Here is a 13,028-nt window from a genome sequence, read left to right as displayed (position 1 = left end):
TCCAGAAGTAGCACAGGTTGAGCTTTGTCGAGGTAACCTGTGTTTGTTTACTAAAGAATTTGATGCCAACATAATATCTTGGTGTTGTACTAGTCTTTTACTGTCCCACTCAGACTTGATTTTTAATGTGAATGCCATGTGTTGAAGTCCTAATCCCCTTTGTATGTAAATCACAGATAATGGTGCCCCTGTTTCTCTTGCTGCGTTGCCACCTCACTGTGGACGCACCTTTCCCACTTATGGAGGTCTTGTCTATGCTACACCTTATGATGGATGTGGTGTCATGCAACAGGTATTTCCCCCCCAATTTCCCCTATTGTGAGCATGGAATAAGCAGGACCAACCTGGATGTTCATGATGTTTTTCAGGGAGGGAGTTATGTGGTGCAGATTCAATGGCAGGGAAACTCTGCAGTCATTTCTTGTCCTGTGATCTCTACAAATGAAACTTTCTTTGGACATCATGATCCTGCGTATCTGCAGATTCTACTGCCTCACTCTCCTCCTGATACACTGAGTTCAGCAGCAGACACAATACCAGAACCATCTACACCTGAAACTGGTGAACAGCCCAAGCCCACATCCCAAGAAATGTTCAAACCTCATGGGTACCCTCAAGCATTTCCGCAAAGATTTTGGCCTTACTACTTCCCTCATTACCATTATCCTGGCAAGGTTTATCCCACAGCTAAGCCAACAGAGTCAATTGCCCAAGCACCAACCCAGAAGCCTCAACTTCCAGGATACCCCCAGATGTTTTGGCCATATTACTACCCTCACTATCATCATGGCAAACCAAAGCCCCCAGAGAAACCAGTTCCAACCTCTATCCCCACCACTACATCAATTGCCCAAGCACCAACCCAGAAGCCTCAACTTCCAGGATACCCCCAGATGTTTTGGCCATATTACTACCCTCACTACCATCATGGCAAACCAAAGCCCACAGAAAAACCAGTTCCAATCCCTCTCCCTACCACATCAGTTCCCCAAGCACCAACCCAGAAGCCTCAACTTTCAGGATACCCCCAGATGTTTTGGCCATATTACTACCCTCATTACCATCATGGAAAACCAAAGCCCACAGAAAAACCAGTCCCAACCCCTCTCCCCACCACATCAGTTCCCCAAGCACCAGCCCAAGCACCAACCCAAAAGCCTCAACTTCCAGGATACCCCCAGATGTTTTGGCCATATTACTACCCTCATTACCATCATGGCAAACCAAAGCCCACAGAAAAACCAGTTCCAATCCCTCTCCCTACCACATCAGTTGCCCAAGCACCAACCCAGAAGCCTCATCTTCCAGGATACCCCCAGATGTTTTGGCCATATTACTACCCTCATTACTATCATGGCAAACCAAAGCCCACAGAAAAAACAGTTTCAATCCCTCTCCCTACCACATCAGTTGCCCAAGCACCAACCCAGAAGCCTCAACTTCTAGGATACCCCCAGATGTTTTGGCCGTATTACTACCCTCATTACCATCATCATGGAAAACCAAAGCCCACAGAAAAACCAGTTCCAACCTCTATCCCTACCACATCATTTGCCCAAGCGCCGACCCAGAAGCCTCAACTTCCAGGATATCCCCAGGAGTTTTGGCCATATTACTACCCTCATTACAATCATGGCAAACCAAAGCCATTTTATCCGCAATACCCAGTGCAGCCTCCCAAAACCACTGCCACACCTCCAATAACTACCACCCCTCAACCTTGTACTACAACTGCAGCTGCTGAATGCAAACCATCAGCCAACCAGCCTCCCAATGAGCCACCGCATGTCTATATACCACCTATTTCTAAGCTTTATGAAAAAGACCCCTTTGCACTTCAATTTGTGGACTTGTCAGAGTCTGCTGACTCTTTCCCATGAAATTTTAATATGTAAAGACTGTGGACCTATTTAGATTTAGGTTGGTAATGTGCTGCACATGGTTTTGAAAGATTTCTTCCAGCTTTAATGCTAATATAGGCTGAGTGTATGTATGGAGTGACTGCAACGTGGTTCTTGCTCATAACATGCTGGTGTCTGCTTCATTCTGTCCCAGTTGTCTTTAACGATTCAATAAATATGGTCAAATATCCTCATCAGTTTCACTTTTTCCTTGATTCAAAGTGATTGAATTATGAATTGGGTCAATGTGAATTTCCCCCACCTCAATTTAATGGTGCCTGCTTTTTTGTTTGTTAAATAAAATCTAGTGACATTGCCTTATGGATCTAGTTAACTGCTTCAAGTTCCTGCATTTTAATGTGAGACGCTTGTGCTCTCCTCGCATGCTTGCTTGCGCTCTCCCTCCTCCTCCCCCTCTCGTGTGTGTGATGCTGGTCTCAAGGGTGTAGCTCAGACACTGCAGTAGAAGGTAGGGCTTGGCTGCTGCACTATACAATGCGTTGAAAGATGGTGCACCAAGAGAAATGTGTTTACCAGGTAAGACAGGTCTATATATCTTTTATAGTGTGGCAACTGCCTTATATAGATGTTGTGTGTATATTTGCGAAGTCATTGTGTAAGGTGGCTTAAAGATTAAATGAAATATTTCTGTTTTTATATTAAGGAAGGAATTGCATTCTGATTGATGTTAAAGTTATTGTAGATTTAGTTCAATGATCTAAACTGAAGGAAAAAAAAAAATGCACTGCTTCAATTTGGACCAATTCCACCCATCCCACACAAGGTCGTATATGTGTGTGTGTACATATGGATGGCTGTTTTTGCTTAGCTTTGTCTGCTAGTTTAATGGCAACATCTCACCCACTAATAAAAGCAATCAAATTTAGTAGTTACCATTTTTCAATGCACAGGAAACCTGCTTTACAGATTGCTAAGATTACGCAAGCTGAGCTATTGATGTTTCAGCTTTTCAAGTGCATCATGAATCAGCCTCTCTTCTACCCCATATATTCCTCCATCCAAATGTTAATCTCAATGGAACTGGTCTGCAATCAGCCTGAAAATAGAAAATGAGTAATGTGTGTATGTGGGTATAGGAAAATAAAGTTATTGAATTTCACAATAGTAGGTCTTATGATTATTCCAGAGATGAGTGCAAGGCTTTTTTTTTTTTTTTAAATATTAGTCATTCTGAGCACCAGAAGGAAACCGTGTTGCCATGGCAATGAACTCAGTGTAGTATGCACATTTGAGAGCAAATTATTACCAATATAACATCATCAGAAGTAGTCAGGCAATTGTGTATTTATGTTTATGTGGGTATGTTTGTTGTGTGCTTGTGCCTTCATGTGTTTTGCCTCTGGTCTTGCTCCATTTTTATTTTCTCTGTCTAATTTTTCTGTTCGTCGAGGCAGCAGTGAATTCCCCACAAGCACAAAATCAGAATTTATATTGTACCATCCTATTCACACTCCCATACCTATTTCTTCACGTCCTTGAAATCTAGCAAGTTGTTTACACTTTAACCCAAACATTAAATAGACGCTGTATGTATTAAAGTGGATGACATTTACTTTAAAATGCCTCATGAAATATTCCCGGTCGTGAGGTCTTCTGTGGCCTACTACGTTGTTTGACTGTCAGTGAGCGTTCTCTTCATTTATTGAAGTCAACTGTGCTTCCACTCAGGCCCAGAGGAACGAGAGGGAGTCCATTAGGCAGAAGCTGGCCTTGGGCAGTTTCTATGACGACGGACCGGTTACCTTTACTGGCTGCAGCAAGAGCAGCAAAAACTGCCTGTCCTCACGGTCAGTGTGCGCTTGTGATCAGTGGATTGATGCTGTGTCTTATGTAATGTTGATTGTTTTTAGTGTATAACTGCATTGACTGGGAGGGTATAGCTACTGGTAAATAATAATAATAACTTTTTTAAATATTTTAAAAGGTTCTGCTGAGAATATTTTTGCTTTTGTCTCATTTGCTACTGGATGACAAAGTGAAAAATGACGATTTTTTTTTTTTTTTTTTTCCGCCAAGAGGTCAAGTCACATTTATTTATGTAGCACTTAATTCAATACAGAATGTTTCAATAGTAGCTTCACATTAATAAACAGGAAAATAACAGTGTTAGTGTTTTAAAATTCATAAATAGTTTAGTGTTGTTTCAATTCAGTTCAATAACTGTTCCAAAGTTAAATTATGAAACTAGTTAAATTCTGCTGTAAGCAGCTTTTCAGAAGACAATATTGTGTCATTATCCAGCTCAGTTCAACTCAAATTTTGTTCTAATCCGATAGTGTCATTGCAGTTAAATGACTAGACGTCCCGTTTTTTTTTTCTGGGACAGACCTGTATTTCAGCTCCATTTTTAGTGTCCCAACTTACTATGAAAAAATGTTTTGTCCTGTATTTCTTTCCTAAAATTTCTAGCTAAGAGATTCTGTCACACGAGAATAGCCTAATCAAAGGTAGCCAATCATGTCATAGTATATTTTGGACAACAAAATCACCATCCAATCACAATTGCCTATTGATAGTGAAGGCGGGATCTGGCGTCAGTGTCAGTGATAGAGCATGGAGGAGATTAAAGGGATAGTTCCCCAAAAATGAAAATTCTGTCATCATTTACTCGCCCTTAAGTTGTTTTAAACATGAATTTCTGGTAAAACTTTATTTTAAGGTGACGTAGTTAAACGTTACTATATGTACTTACTATAGTATTAACAATAAATTATGCATAATTACAAGTAACTAAGCCTAAACCAAACCCTAACTGTAATGTAGTTAATTAATATTACTCAGTACTTAAGTAAGTACAATGTAACTATGTCACCTTAAAATAAAGTGTAACCGAATTTATTTTTTATGCTTAACACAAAAGAAGATATTTTGAAGAATATGGGCAAGCAAACAGTTAATGGGCCCCATTGACTTCCATACTATAGAAAAAAAAATACTAAAGTTGTGTTCAGCAGAAGAAAGAAACTGATACAGGTTTGGAACAACTTGAGGGCGAGTAAATTATGAAGGAATTTTCATTTTTGGGTGAACTATCCGTTTAAGCCAGACACAAAGATGTCAAAAAGATGTGTGTTTTTAAAGGAGAATCTTTATAAAAGAGTCTTAAATAATTAAAAATGGAGTCCTGTATTCCACTCCAAATGAACCAAAAACTTGGTGACAGTAAGGCCAGGGCTCATAATCGTGTATAATTGTAGTCATTGCAGCATACCAAACCCTTGTTTTCAGCGTATAATTCTTGTTGTCTTGGGTAGTCAACCCCATTTCTTACTTGACACCAGTCTCTACTTTGTTTCCATTGTTTGCTCAGACAAAATGTTTGACAACAAAAAGGAAAAATTTTACTTTGTTGCTATTTTAGTCTGGTGTGCTTACCGTTTCATGTTTAGAGCACATTGGGATGGTAGAGAGAGAGTCTGTCGACTTTCACATTTTCTCTGATATGGGGAAGGAATTCAGACATTGCTGATGTGGAAATGCAAAGATGATACAAAGAGTGAAAACATCAGCAATTAATCTGCAAAATAATCTTTTTGTAGTTATCACTTTTAATTGTTATTTATACTTATTTGTGGTCCAAGCATTAAGTGCTGGAAATGCTATTGTTTTCATAAGCATTATTATTGCTATTATACTTCGTTCTGCCTTTAAACTGAATGTGAAGAACACCGTAAATGAGAGAATATGAAATTTAGAAAGACTCTGAAATGCTGAAAAGCAAACACATGACAAATAAATCTGTCTAGTAGTGCTTATTTGATTACTTTATATTAAATCACCACTAAACGTTTACAAACCCGATTCCGAAAAAAGTTGGGACACTGTACAAATTGTGAATAAAAAAGGAATGCAATGATGTGGAAGTTTCAAATTTCAATATTTTATTCAGAATACAACATAGATGACATATCAAATGTTTAAACTGAGAAAATGTATCATTTTAAGGGAAAAATAAGTTGATTTTAAATTTCATGGCATCAACACATCTCAAAAAAGTTGGGACAAGGCCATGTTTACCACTGTGTGGCATCCCCTCTTCTTTTTATAACAGTCTGCAAACGTCTGGGGACTGAGGAGACAAGTTGCTCAAGTTTAGGAATAGGAATGTTGTCCCATTCTTGTCTAATACAGGCTTCTAGTTGTTCAACTGTCTTAGGTCTTCTTTGTCGCATCTTCCTCTTTATGATGCGCCAAATGTTTTCTATGGGTGAAAGATCTGGACTGCAGGCTGGCCATTTCAGTACCCGGATCCTTCTTCTACGCAGCCATGATGTTGTAATTGATGCAGTATGTGGTCTGGCATTGTCATGTTGGAAAATGCAAGGTCTTCCCTGAAAGAGACGACGTCTGGATGGGAGCATATGTTGTTCTAGAACTTGGATATACCTTTCATCATTGATGGTGCCTTTCCAGATGTGTAAGCTGCCCATGCCACACGCACTCATGCAACCCCATACCATCAGAGATGCAGGCTTCTGAACTGAGCGCTGATAACAACTTGGGTTGTCCTTGTCCTCTTTAGTCCGGATGACATGGCGTCCCAGTTTTCCAAAAAGAACTTCAAATTTTGATTTGTCTGACCACAGAACAGTTTTCCACTTTGCCACAGTCCATTTTAAATAAGCTTTGGCCCAGAGAAAACGCCTGCGTTTCTGGATCATGTTTAGATATTAAGGCTTCTTTTTTGACCTATAGAGTTTTAGCCGGCAACGGCGAATGGCACGGTGGATTGTGTTCACCGACAATGTTTTCTGGAAGCATTCCTGAGCCCATGTTGTGATTTCCATTACAGTAGCATTCCTGTATGTGATGCAGTGCTGTCTAAGGGCCCGAAGATCACGGGCATCCAGTATGGTTTTCTGGCCTTGACCCTTACGCACCGAGATTGTTCCAGATTCTCTGAATCTTTGGATGATATTATGCACTGTAGATGATGATAACTTCAAACTCTTTGCAATTTTTCTCTGAGAAACTCCTTTCTGATATTGCTCCACTATTTTTCATTGGGGGAATTGGTGATCCTCTGCCCATCTTGACTTCTGAGAGACACTGCCACTCTGAGAGGCTCTTTTTATACCCAATCATGTTGCCAATTGACCTAATAAGTTGCAAACTGGTCCTCCAGCTGTTCCTTATGTACATTTAACTTTTCCGGCCTCTTATTGCTACCTGTCCCAACTTTTTTGGAATGTGTATAGCTCTCATGAAATCCAAAATGAGCCAATATTTGGCATGACATTTCAAAACGTCTCACTTTCAACATTTGATATGTTATCTATATTCTATTGTGAATAAAATATAAGTTTATGAGATTTGTAAATTATTGCATTCCTTTTTTATTCACAATTTGTACAGTGTCCCAACTTTTTTGGAATCGGGTTTGTATATACAGTCAAACCAAAAATTATTCAGACATTTTTAATATTTTTGATATATTTTTACTAGTGGGTGCAAGACACTATAGTTCATATATGTAAGTGAGGATAGCAAAATAAACTGTGACATTATACCCTAAATTTAGGTTTGATTGTACATAGTTATGTACTGTACAATTATAATTTTTAGAGCTTTCTCTTAATAAAGTCAGAAACCTCTCATCATCTATCACTTATATTATTATTATTATTTTTTTTTTTCCCCTCAGTGGGGCCCATTGTCATAATTTCACCACAAATCCATGGGCTGGCCATGTTTAATGGCATGGAAGGTGCTGCTTTTCTCAATTTGCAACTAGGTTTCAAGAAGATTCCTAGAAAGCTAAGCAAAAGAAAGTCCAAAGAGTTTAAATGAAGTAGAATGAGCATGTTTTCCCGTAATACTTTTTATCTTTCTTTACCTTAACTTTACAAGAGATAACACTGATTCAGTCTCATTTCAGTCTATGAGAAAACTCTGCCAATGAAGCCTTCAACTGTAATTTTAGAATTACTTGAAGACTATAGTCAGTATTTTCTTAGAATACTATTAACCACAAGATTCTCTTGCAATTGAAGAGAAGTCAACACACAGCTTTCTGTGGGAAGTGTGTTTCACTGTGGTTCACAGACACTACAAATAGAACTTTCACTTTTCTCTGTTCAGTTTTAAATGCTTTCTATACTTCAGTTTTTTTCTTCAAATTGTTCCTGCTATGTGACTAAGAGTTTTTTTTTTGTTTGTTTGTTTGTTTGTTTTTTCCTCACATGACACCAGTAGATTACCAATTGAAATGCATTCCAAAGAGCATAATTTAATTTTAAGTCTTTGGTCGTGTATTTCACACCACTACAAAATAAAATATAAATTTAGCATACTAAACAATATTACAAAGGACAATGGGATTGAATAAAATGGCAATAAGCTGCGTTGTTGCAAATCAGTAATGTAAATGAAATCTTTAAAATTAAAATATATCTCTCTCCTTGTCTCTTTATTGCCAAACACTTTTTTTTTTTATTTTTATGCAAAAACAGTCCGAATAAACAAATCTTAAATAATGAATATCGGTGAAATAAAAAAATAAAGAATAAAATAAAAAAATAAATAAAATAAAATAAAATAAATTAAAAAATTTCAACCGGTGTCCATGTCTGTTTTGTGCTATGGGGTTCTTCAAAATGTACACCTGCTAAACATTTCTAACAAAATCAGATTTCATGTCTCACCCTTCATCGTTTCTCGCTGCACTCTCATTATAGGCTTCAGAATGGGGTGAATCTACAGATGTGCTTTGTGAATGACAGCAGCAGTGACAGGGACAGTGATGCAGAGGACAGCAGAACAGAGACCAGCCTGGACACCCCATTGTCACCTATGGTATACGGCACCTTGAATGTCTATTAAACAAAGTTGTTCTGCATTTAGAAAGTGAAACTTTTGCAACTTAAAGCAGTTTTTTTCCCTCTGTCTCCCTATAGAGTAAACAGAGTTCATCTCTGTCTGACCGGGATACAGGAGAGGAAGACCTGGACACAGAGGATTCAGAATTCTGGCGGCTACAGCGGCGGCTGCAGGAGGAGGCGCGTGTGGCTCTAGCTTTGGCCCGTCCCATGGCCCGCATGCAGGTGGAGGTGGAGAGACAGATTCAGCTACACCGCAGGTCCCCCGTGGCAGACCTGGTCAGTGAGACAAGTGTCCAAGAATAGTCAAAGCTTATTTTATCCTCGCTTTACTTTTCAAAAGGAATTTCATTTCACCTCAGAGCGTTAACTAATAAGAAAAAGAAAAAAAAACACAATACATTCAATTTGACTCAACTTTGTCCATGTGCTATAGCTTCCACATCTGCCACACATCAGTGAGAGCCTAATGAAGAGGAGTCTGAGGCCTGTGGACCTGAGGGACATGAGTCTTGGTCAATTACAGGTCATCACCAATGACCTGCACTCTCAAATTCAAGGTAAAGACAGGAGACAGAAATATTCAAAATAAGCAGTTTGACATTCCATTATGTATTTATTTTATATATTTTTAAGTTATTTTATCTAATTGATTTGATTTGTAATTGCATTGCAGGTCTGAATGAGGAGCTGGTTCAGCTGTTGCTTATGAGAGATGAACTACACATGGAGCAGGATGCCATGCTGGTAGATGTGGAGGATCTAACCAGGTTAGGCCTGTATCCCAATCAAAACACAGATTAAAGTGCCCCTATTATGCTATTTTAAAGGTGTCTAATTTTGTTTTGGAAGTCTCCTACAATAGGTTTACGTGCATCCAAGATAAAAAAAAACATAACTTTTAGTTTTCTATAATAAACATTGCAGCATCACCTCTTTTCTCACAGTGTCTGAAACAGCTTGATAAAGGATTCGGTCTCTCTAAACCCCTTCTTTCTGCAAGTCTACTCTGCTCTAATTGGTCAGATTCGCTTAGTCTGTTGTGATTGGTCTACCGCTTACAGTGCGTATCAGAAACGAAACACCCATTACCATATCTGAATTTCAGCTCCTCAGCACTTGATACACAGTGATACAAACAGGAACAATTCCGTTGGTTTTACAGTATCAATTCCAGCGCGAGTCCTTCTTTTTGGAGGTGCGGCAAAGTGGGATCACAGCACTGAAAACAGCGTCTTGTCGACATGTTGACAACACGAACCAAACTCTTCCAGGCCTCAGCTACAACTAAAGTTTCTGAGGGCGGGTCATTGTTCACAAGCAGCCAATGATTATGCAAATTTGTTGCAAACCTATGTAGGTTCGAGCAGGAAGTATCGGAATTACTGACGACTTGTTTCAGGCAGTTCAGAATCTAGTCTTTCTTTTGGGAGATAATAACTCCATTTATCTGCCCTCTGATCTTTGAAACTTTGCAGACCTTTTATAGCTATAACACTACATGAACATTAAAGGAATAGTTCACTTTAAAATGAAAATTACCCTAAGCTTTACTCACCTTCAAGCCATCTAGGTGTATATGACTTTCTTCTTTCTACTGAACACAATCGGAGATATATTAATAAATATCCTGACGCATCCGAGCTTTATATTGGCAGTGAGCGATACCAACGAGTATGAGCTGAAGAAAGTGCCTCCATCCACATCCATCCATCATAAACGTACTCCACGTGGCTCCGGAGGGTTAATAAAGGCCTTCTGAAGCGAAGCGATGCATTTGTGTAAAAAAATATCCATATTTAACAAGTTATGAAGTAAAATATTTAGCTTCCGCCAGGCACCTTCTCTATTATACTTACGAAAAAAAAACCAATGGAACTGGCGTCGCGTCAGTTAAGCTTTTTCTGTAAGTTGAATAGGGAAGGCGTAGGACGTAGCGTAAGCTTTTTGAACTGCGAGAGTTTTACACTTTCTTCGTAAGCTGAATATGGAAGGCGATCTGGCGGAAGCTAGATATTTTACTTCATAACTTGTTAAATATGGATTTTTTTTTTTTTTTTTTTTTTTTTTACACAAACGCATCGCTTCACTTCAGAAGGCCTTTATTAACCCCCTGGAGCCACGTGGAGTGCGTTTATGATGGATGGATGTAGATGGAAGCACTTTCTTCAGCTCATACTCGTTGATCCCGTTGTTCACTGCCATTATAAAGCTCGGATGCGTCAGGATATTTATTAATATGTCTCCGTTTGTGTTCATCAGAAAGAAGAAAGTCATATACACCAAGGATGGCTTGAGTGTGAGTGAAGCTTAGGTTAATTTTCAATTGAAAGTGAACTAATCCTTTAATATCAGAAAAAGAATAATAGGGGTGCTTTAAATTAGAGCCTACAACAAGTTTTTGATGAAATTACATCTTTTCTTTCATGTTCTTGAACAGGCATGCACATAGCCAGCAGAGGCACATGATGGAGAAGTCTCTGGCAAAAGGCAAAGCAGTTTGTCACGGTCGCTGTGATTCTCCATTTTGAGGCAAACAGCACAGGGTCCGACCATTTGTGTTTCACTATATTATGAAGCAGTGTACTCGCTATAGATCCCTTTTTCAACTAAATGTGTGTTTTTGCCTATGTTAAGCTTTGTGTGGATGTATGTTAATTTTACATGCTGTAAGTGTTCATGCATGCCCGCACCTTAGCTGAGGGTTACACACTCACTTTTGAGAAAGTCCTGTTGATCCTTCATAATGTATAAACACAGAAAAAAAAACATACAACATGAATCAATCACTGACAGGCTGGATCTTTTCCTGTGCAGAATGTCTGCTGGTTTCTTGATGAATACTAGATGACTCCATATGGACCTTATAGGAAACAACTATGGGCTATAGTTCACCAACGATTAAATGATTTTGTCATTTACTCACCCTTATGTCGTTCCAAACCTGCGTGAAGATATTTCAAAGAACTTTTTTTGTCCGTACACATCAATGTGGTCCAAAATAACACTGGACACCACTGACTTTCATTGTATGGACAAAAAACATGAAGACATTTTCAAAATATCTTTTTACTTTCCATAGAGTGAAAAGCATATTAATTATTAGGTGAACTATCCCTTGAACTATGGAAGCTTGATTCCAAAATGGAAAAAAAGAAATAAATTTACCTCACAATTCTTACTTTTTTCTTGCGAATGATAGTTTATATCTCACAATTCAGACTTTTTTTTTTTTTTCACATTTGCGAGAACTGCGATTTATAAACTCACAATTGTGAGAAAAGTCAGAACTGTGAGTTTATACCTTTTTATCAGAATTGTGAGATATACAGTAAACTTGCAATTGCGAGTTATAGGCCTGGTTTCACAGACAGGGCTTAGCCTAAGCCAGGATTAGGTCTTAGTTCAATTGGGGCATTTAAGTAGCTTTTATAAACGTTTGCTAGGAAAAAAAACATTACTGGTGTGCATCTTAAGACAAAATACTGGCACTGACATATTTTAAGATACGTCAGTACAAGTTGCTTTCAGTTAAAACAGCTCAAATTAGTCTAGGACTAGTTTAAGCCTTGTCTGTGAAACCGGGGTTTAAAGTCTAAATTGTGAGATAAAAAGTGGCAATTACCTTTTTTATTTTTTATTCTGTGGAAGAAACAAGCTTCCATATCACACACTATGAACTATAGTAAACTGCTTCTCTGTGCAGATTATTGCTGGATTCGCTTACTAACCTTCTGCAATATTTCTCCTTAGGGATGAATACGTTTACTCTCTAGTTTTTACTCTGACGCAGTGTTTGCACTGGCTGATGTGCTGTGAATTAAGCTCTCCTACCTAAAACAAAGAAAACATAGCCAAAAGTAAAAAGTAGGATGATGTTAGCATAATATTTGTTTGAAGCTGCCTGGTGTGGTGGAAATATATTCTTGTGTTCACAATGAACTATTATGTCAGTCTTTTAAGAATCCCTATTTTACTTACTTTTTCTTCTAAATGTGGCATTTCCTATTTCACACATGTAAGTGACACACTATTCTGTATATCTTTGTGCACAGAACTGTAAAAGGAAATTACAGTCAAATAAATGACTTAATATGGGCCAGTATGACATGGTATTTTTTTTATCTTCTAAGTTTCACTCTAAACTAGTCACAAGGGATGAAGCACTCAACACCAAACAAGTGTCATTGTGGTTTGAATTAGGTCAGTCCCAAAAATGAAACCTTTTAAAAGAAATAAAATGCAATAAATTAAAATAACTGTAAAAAACAAACCAAAAAAACAACAT

The 13,028-nt window shown here is 38.3% G+C and overlaps 1 protein-coding gene across 1 annotated transcript; it reads left to right on the top strand.

Moving 5' to 3' along the window:
* Nucleotides 1-2,270: 2,270 nt before the first annotated feature.
* On the top strand, nt 2,271-12,838 carry zgc:153615 (uncharacterized protein LOC777747 homolog). The gene is made up of 7 exons (XM_051914531.1): nt 2,271-2,438; nt 3,591-3,709; nt 8,600-8,717; nt 8,819-9,019; nt 9,177-9,300; nt 9,417-9,510; nt 11,181-12,838. Exons 1-7 carry the CDS (start codon nt 2,409-2,411, stop codon nt 11,269-11,271), a joined length of 777 nt encoding a protein of 258 aa, XP_051770491.1. The 5' UTR covers nt 2,271-2,408; the 3' UTR covers nt 11,272-12,838.
* Nucleotides 12,839-13,028: the final 190 nt, after the last annotated feature.

This window comes from Ctenopharyngodon idella, chromosome 2 (assembly GCF_019924925.1).
Source record: "Ctenopharyngodon idella isolate HZGC_01 chromosome 2, HZGC01, whole genome shotgun sequence".
NCBI lineage: Eukaryota > Metazoa > Chordata > Actinopteri > Cypriniformes > Xenocyprididae > Ctenopharyngodon > Ctenopharyngodon idella.
Note: the sequence above shows the minus strand (reverse complement) of the source record. Positions and strands in the feature narration are given on the sequence as shown.

Coding starts and splice junctions, on each gene's coding strand:
- zgc:153615 (XM_051914531.1), top strand. CDS start 2,409: ATGGTGCACCAAGAGAAATGTGTTTACCAG. Junction 9,020..9,176: donor GGTCCCCCGTGGCAGACCTG/GTCAGTGAGACA, acceptor CATGTGCTATAG/CTTCCACATCTGCCACACAT. Junction 9,511..11,180: donor GATGTGGAGGATCTAACCAG/GTTAGGCCTGTA, acceptor GTTCTTGAACAG/GCATGCACATAGCCAGCAGA.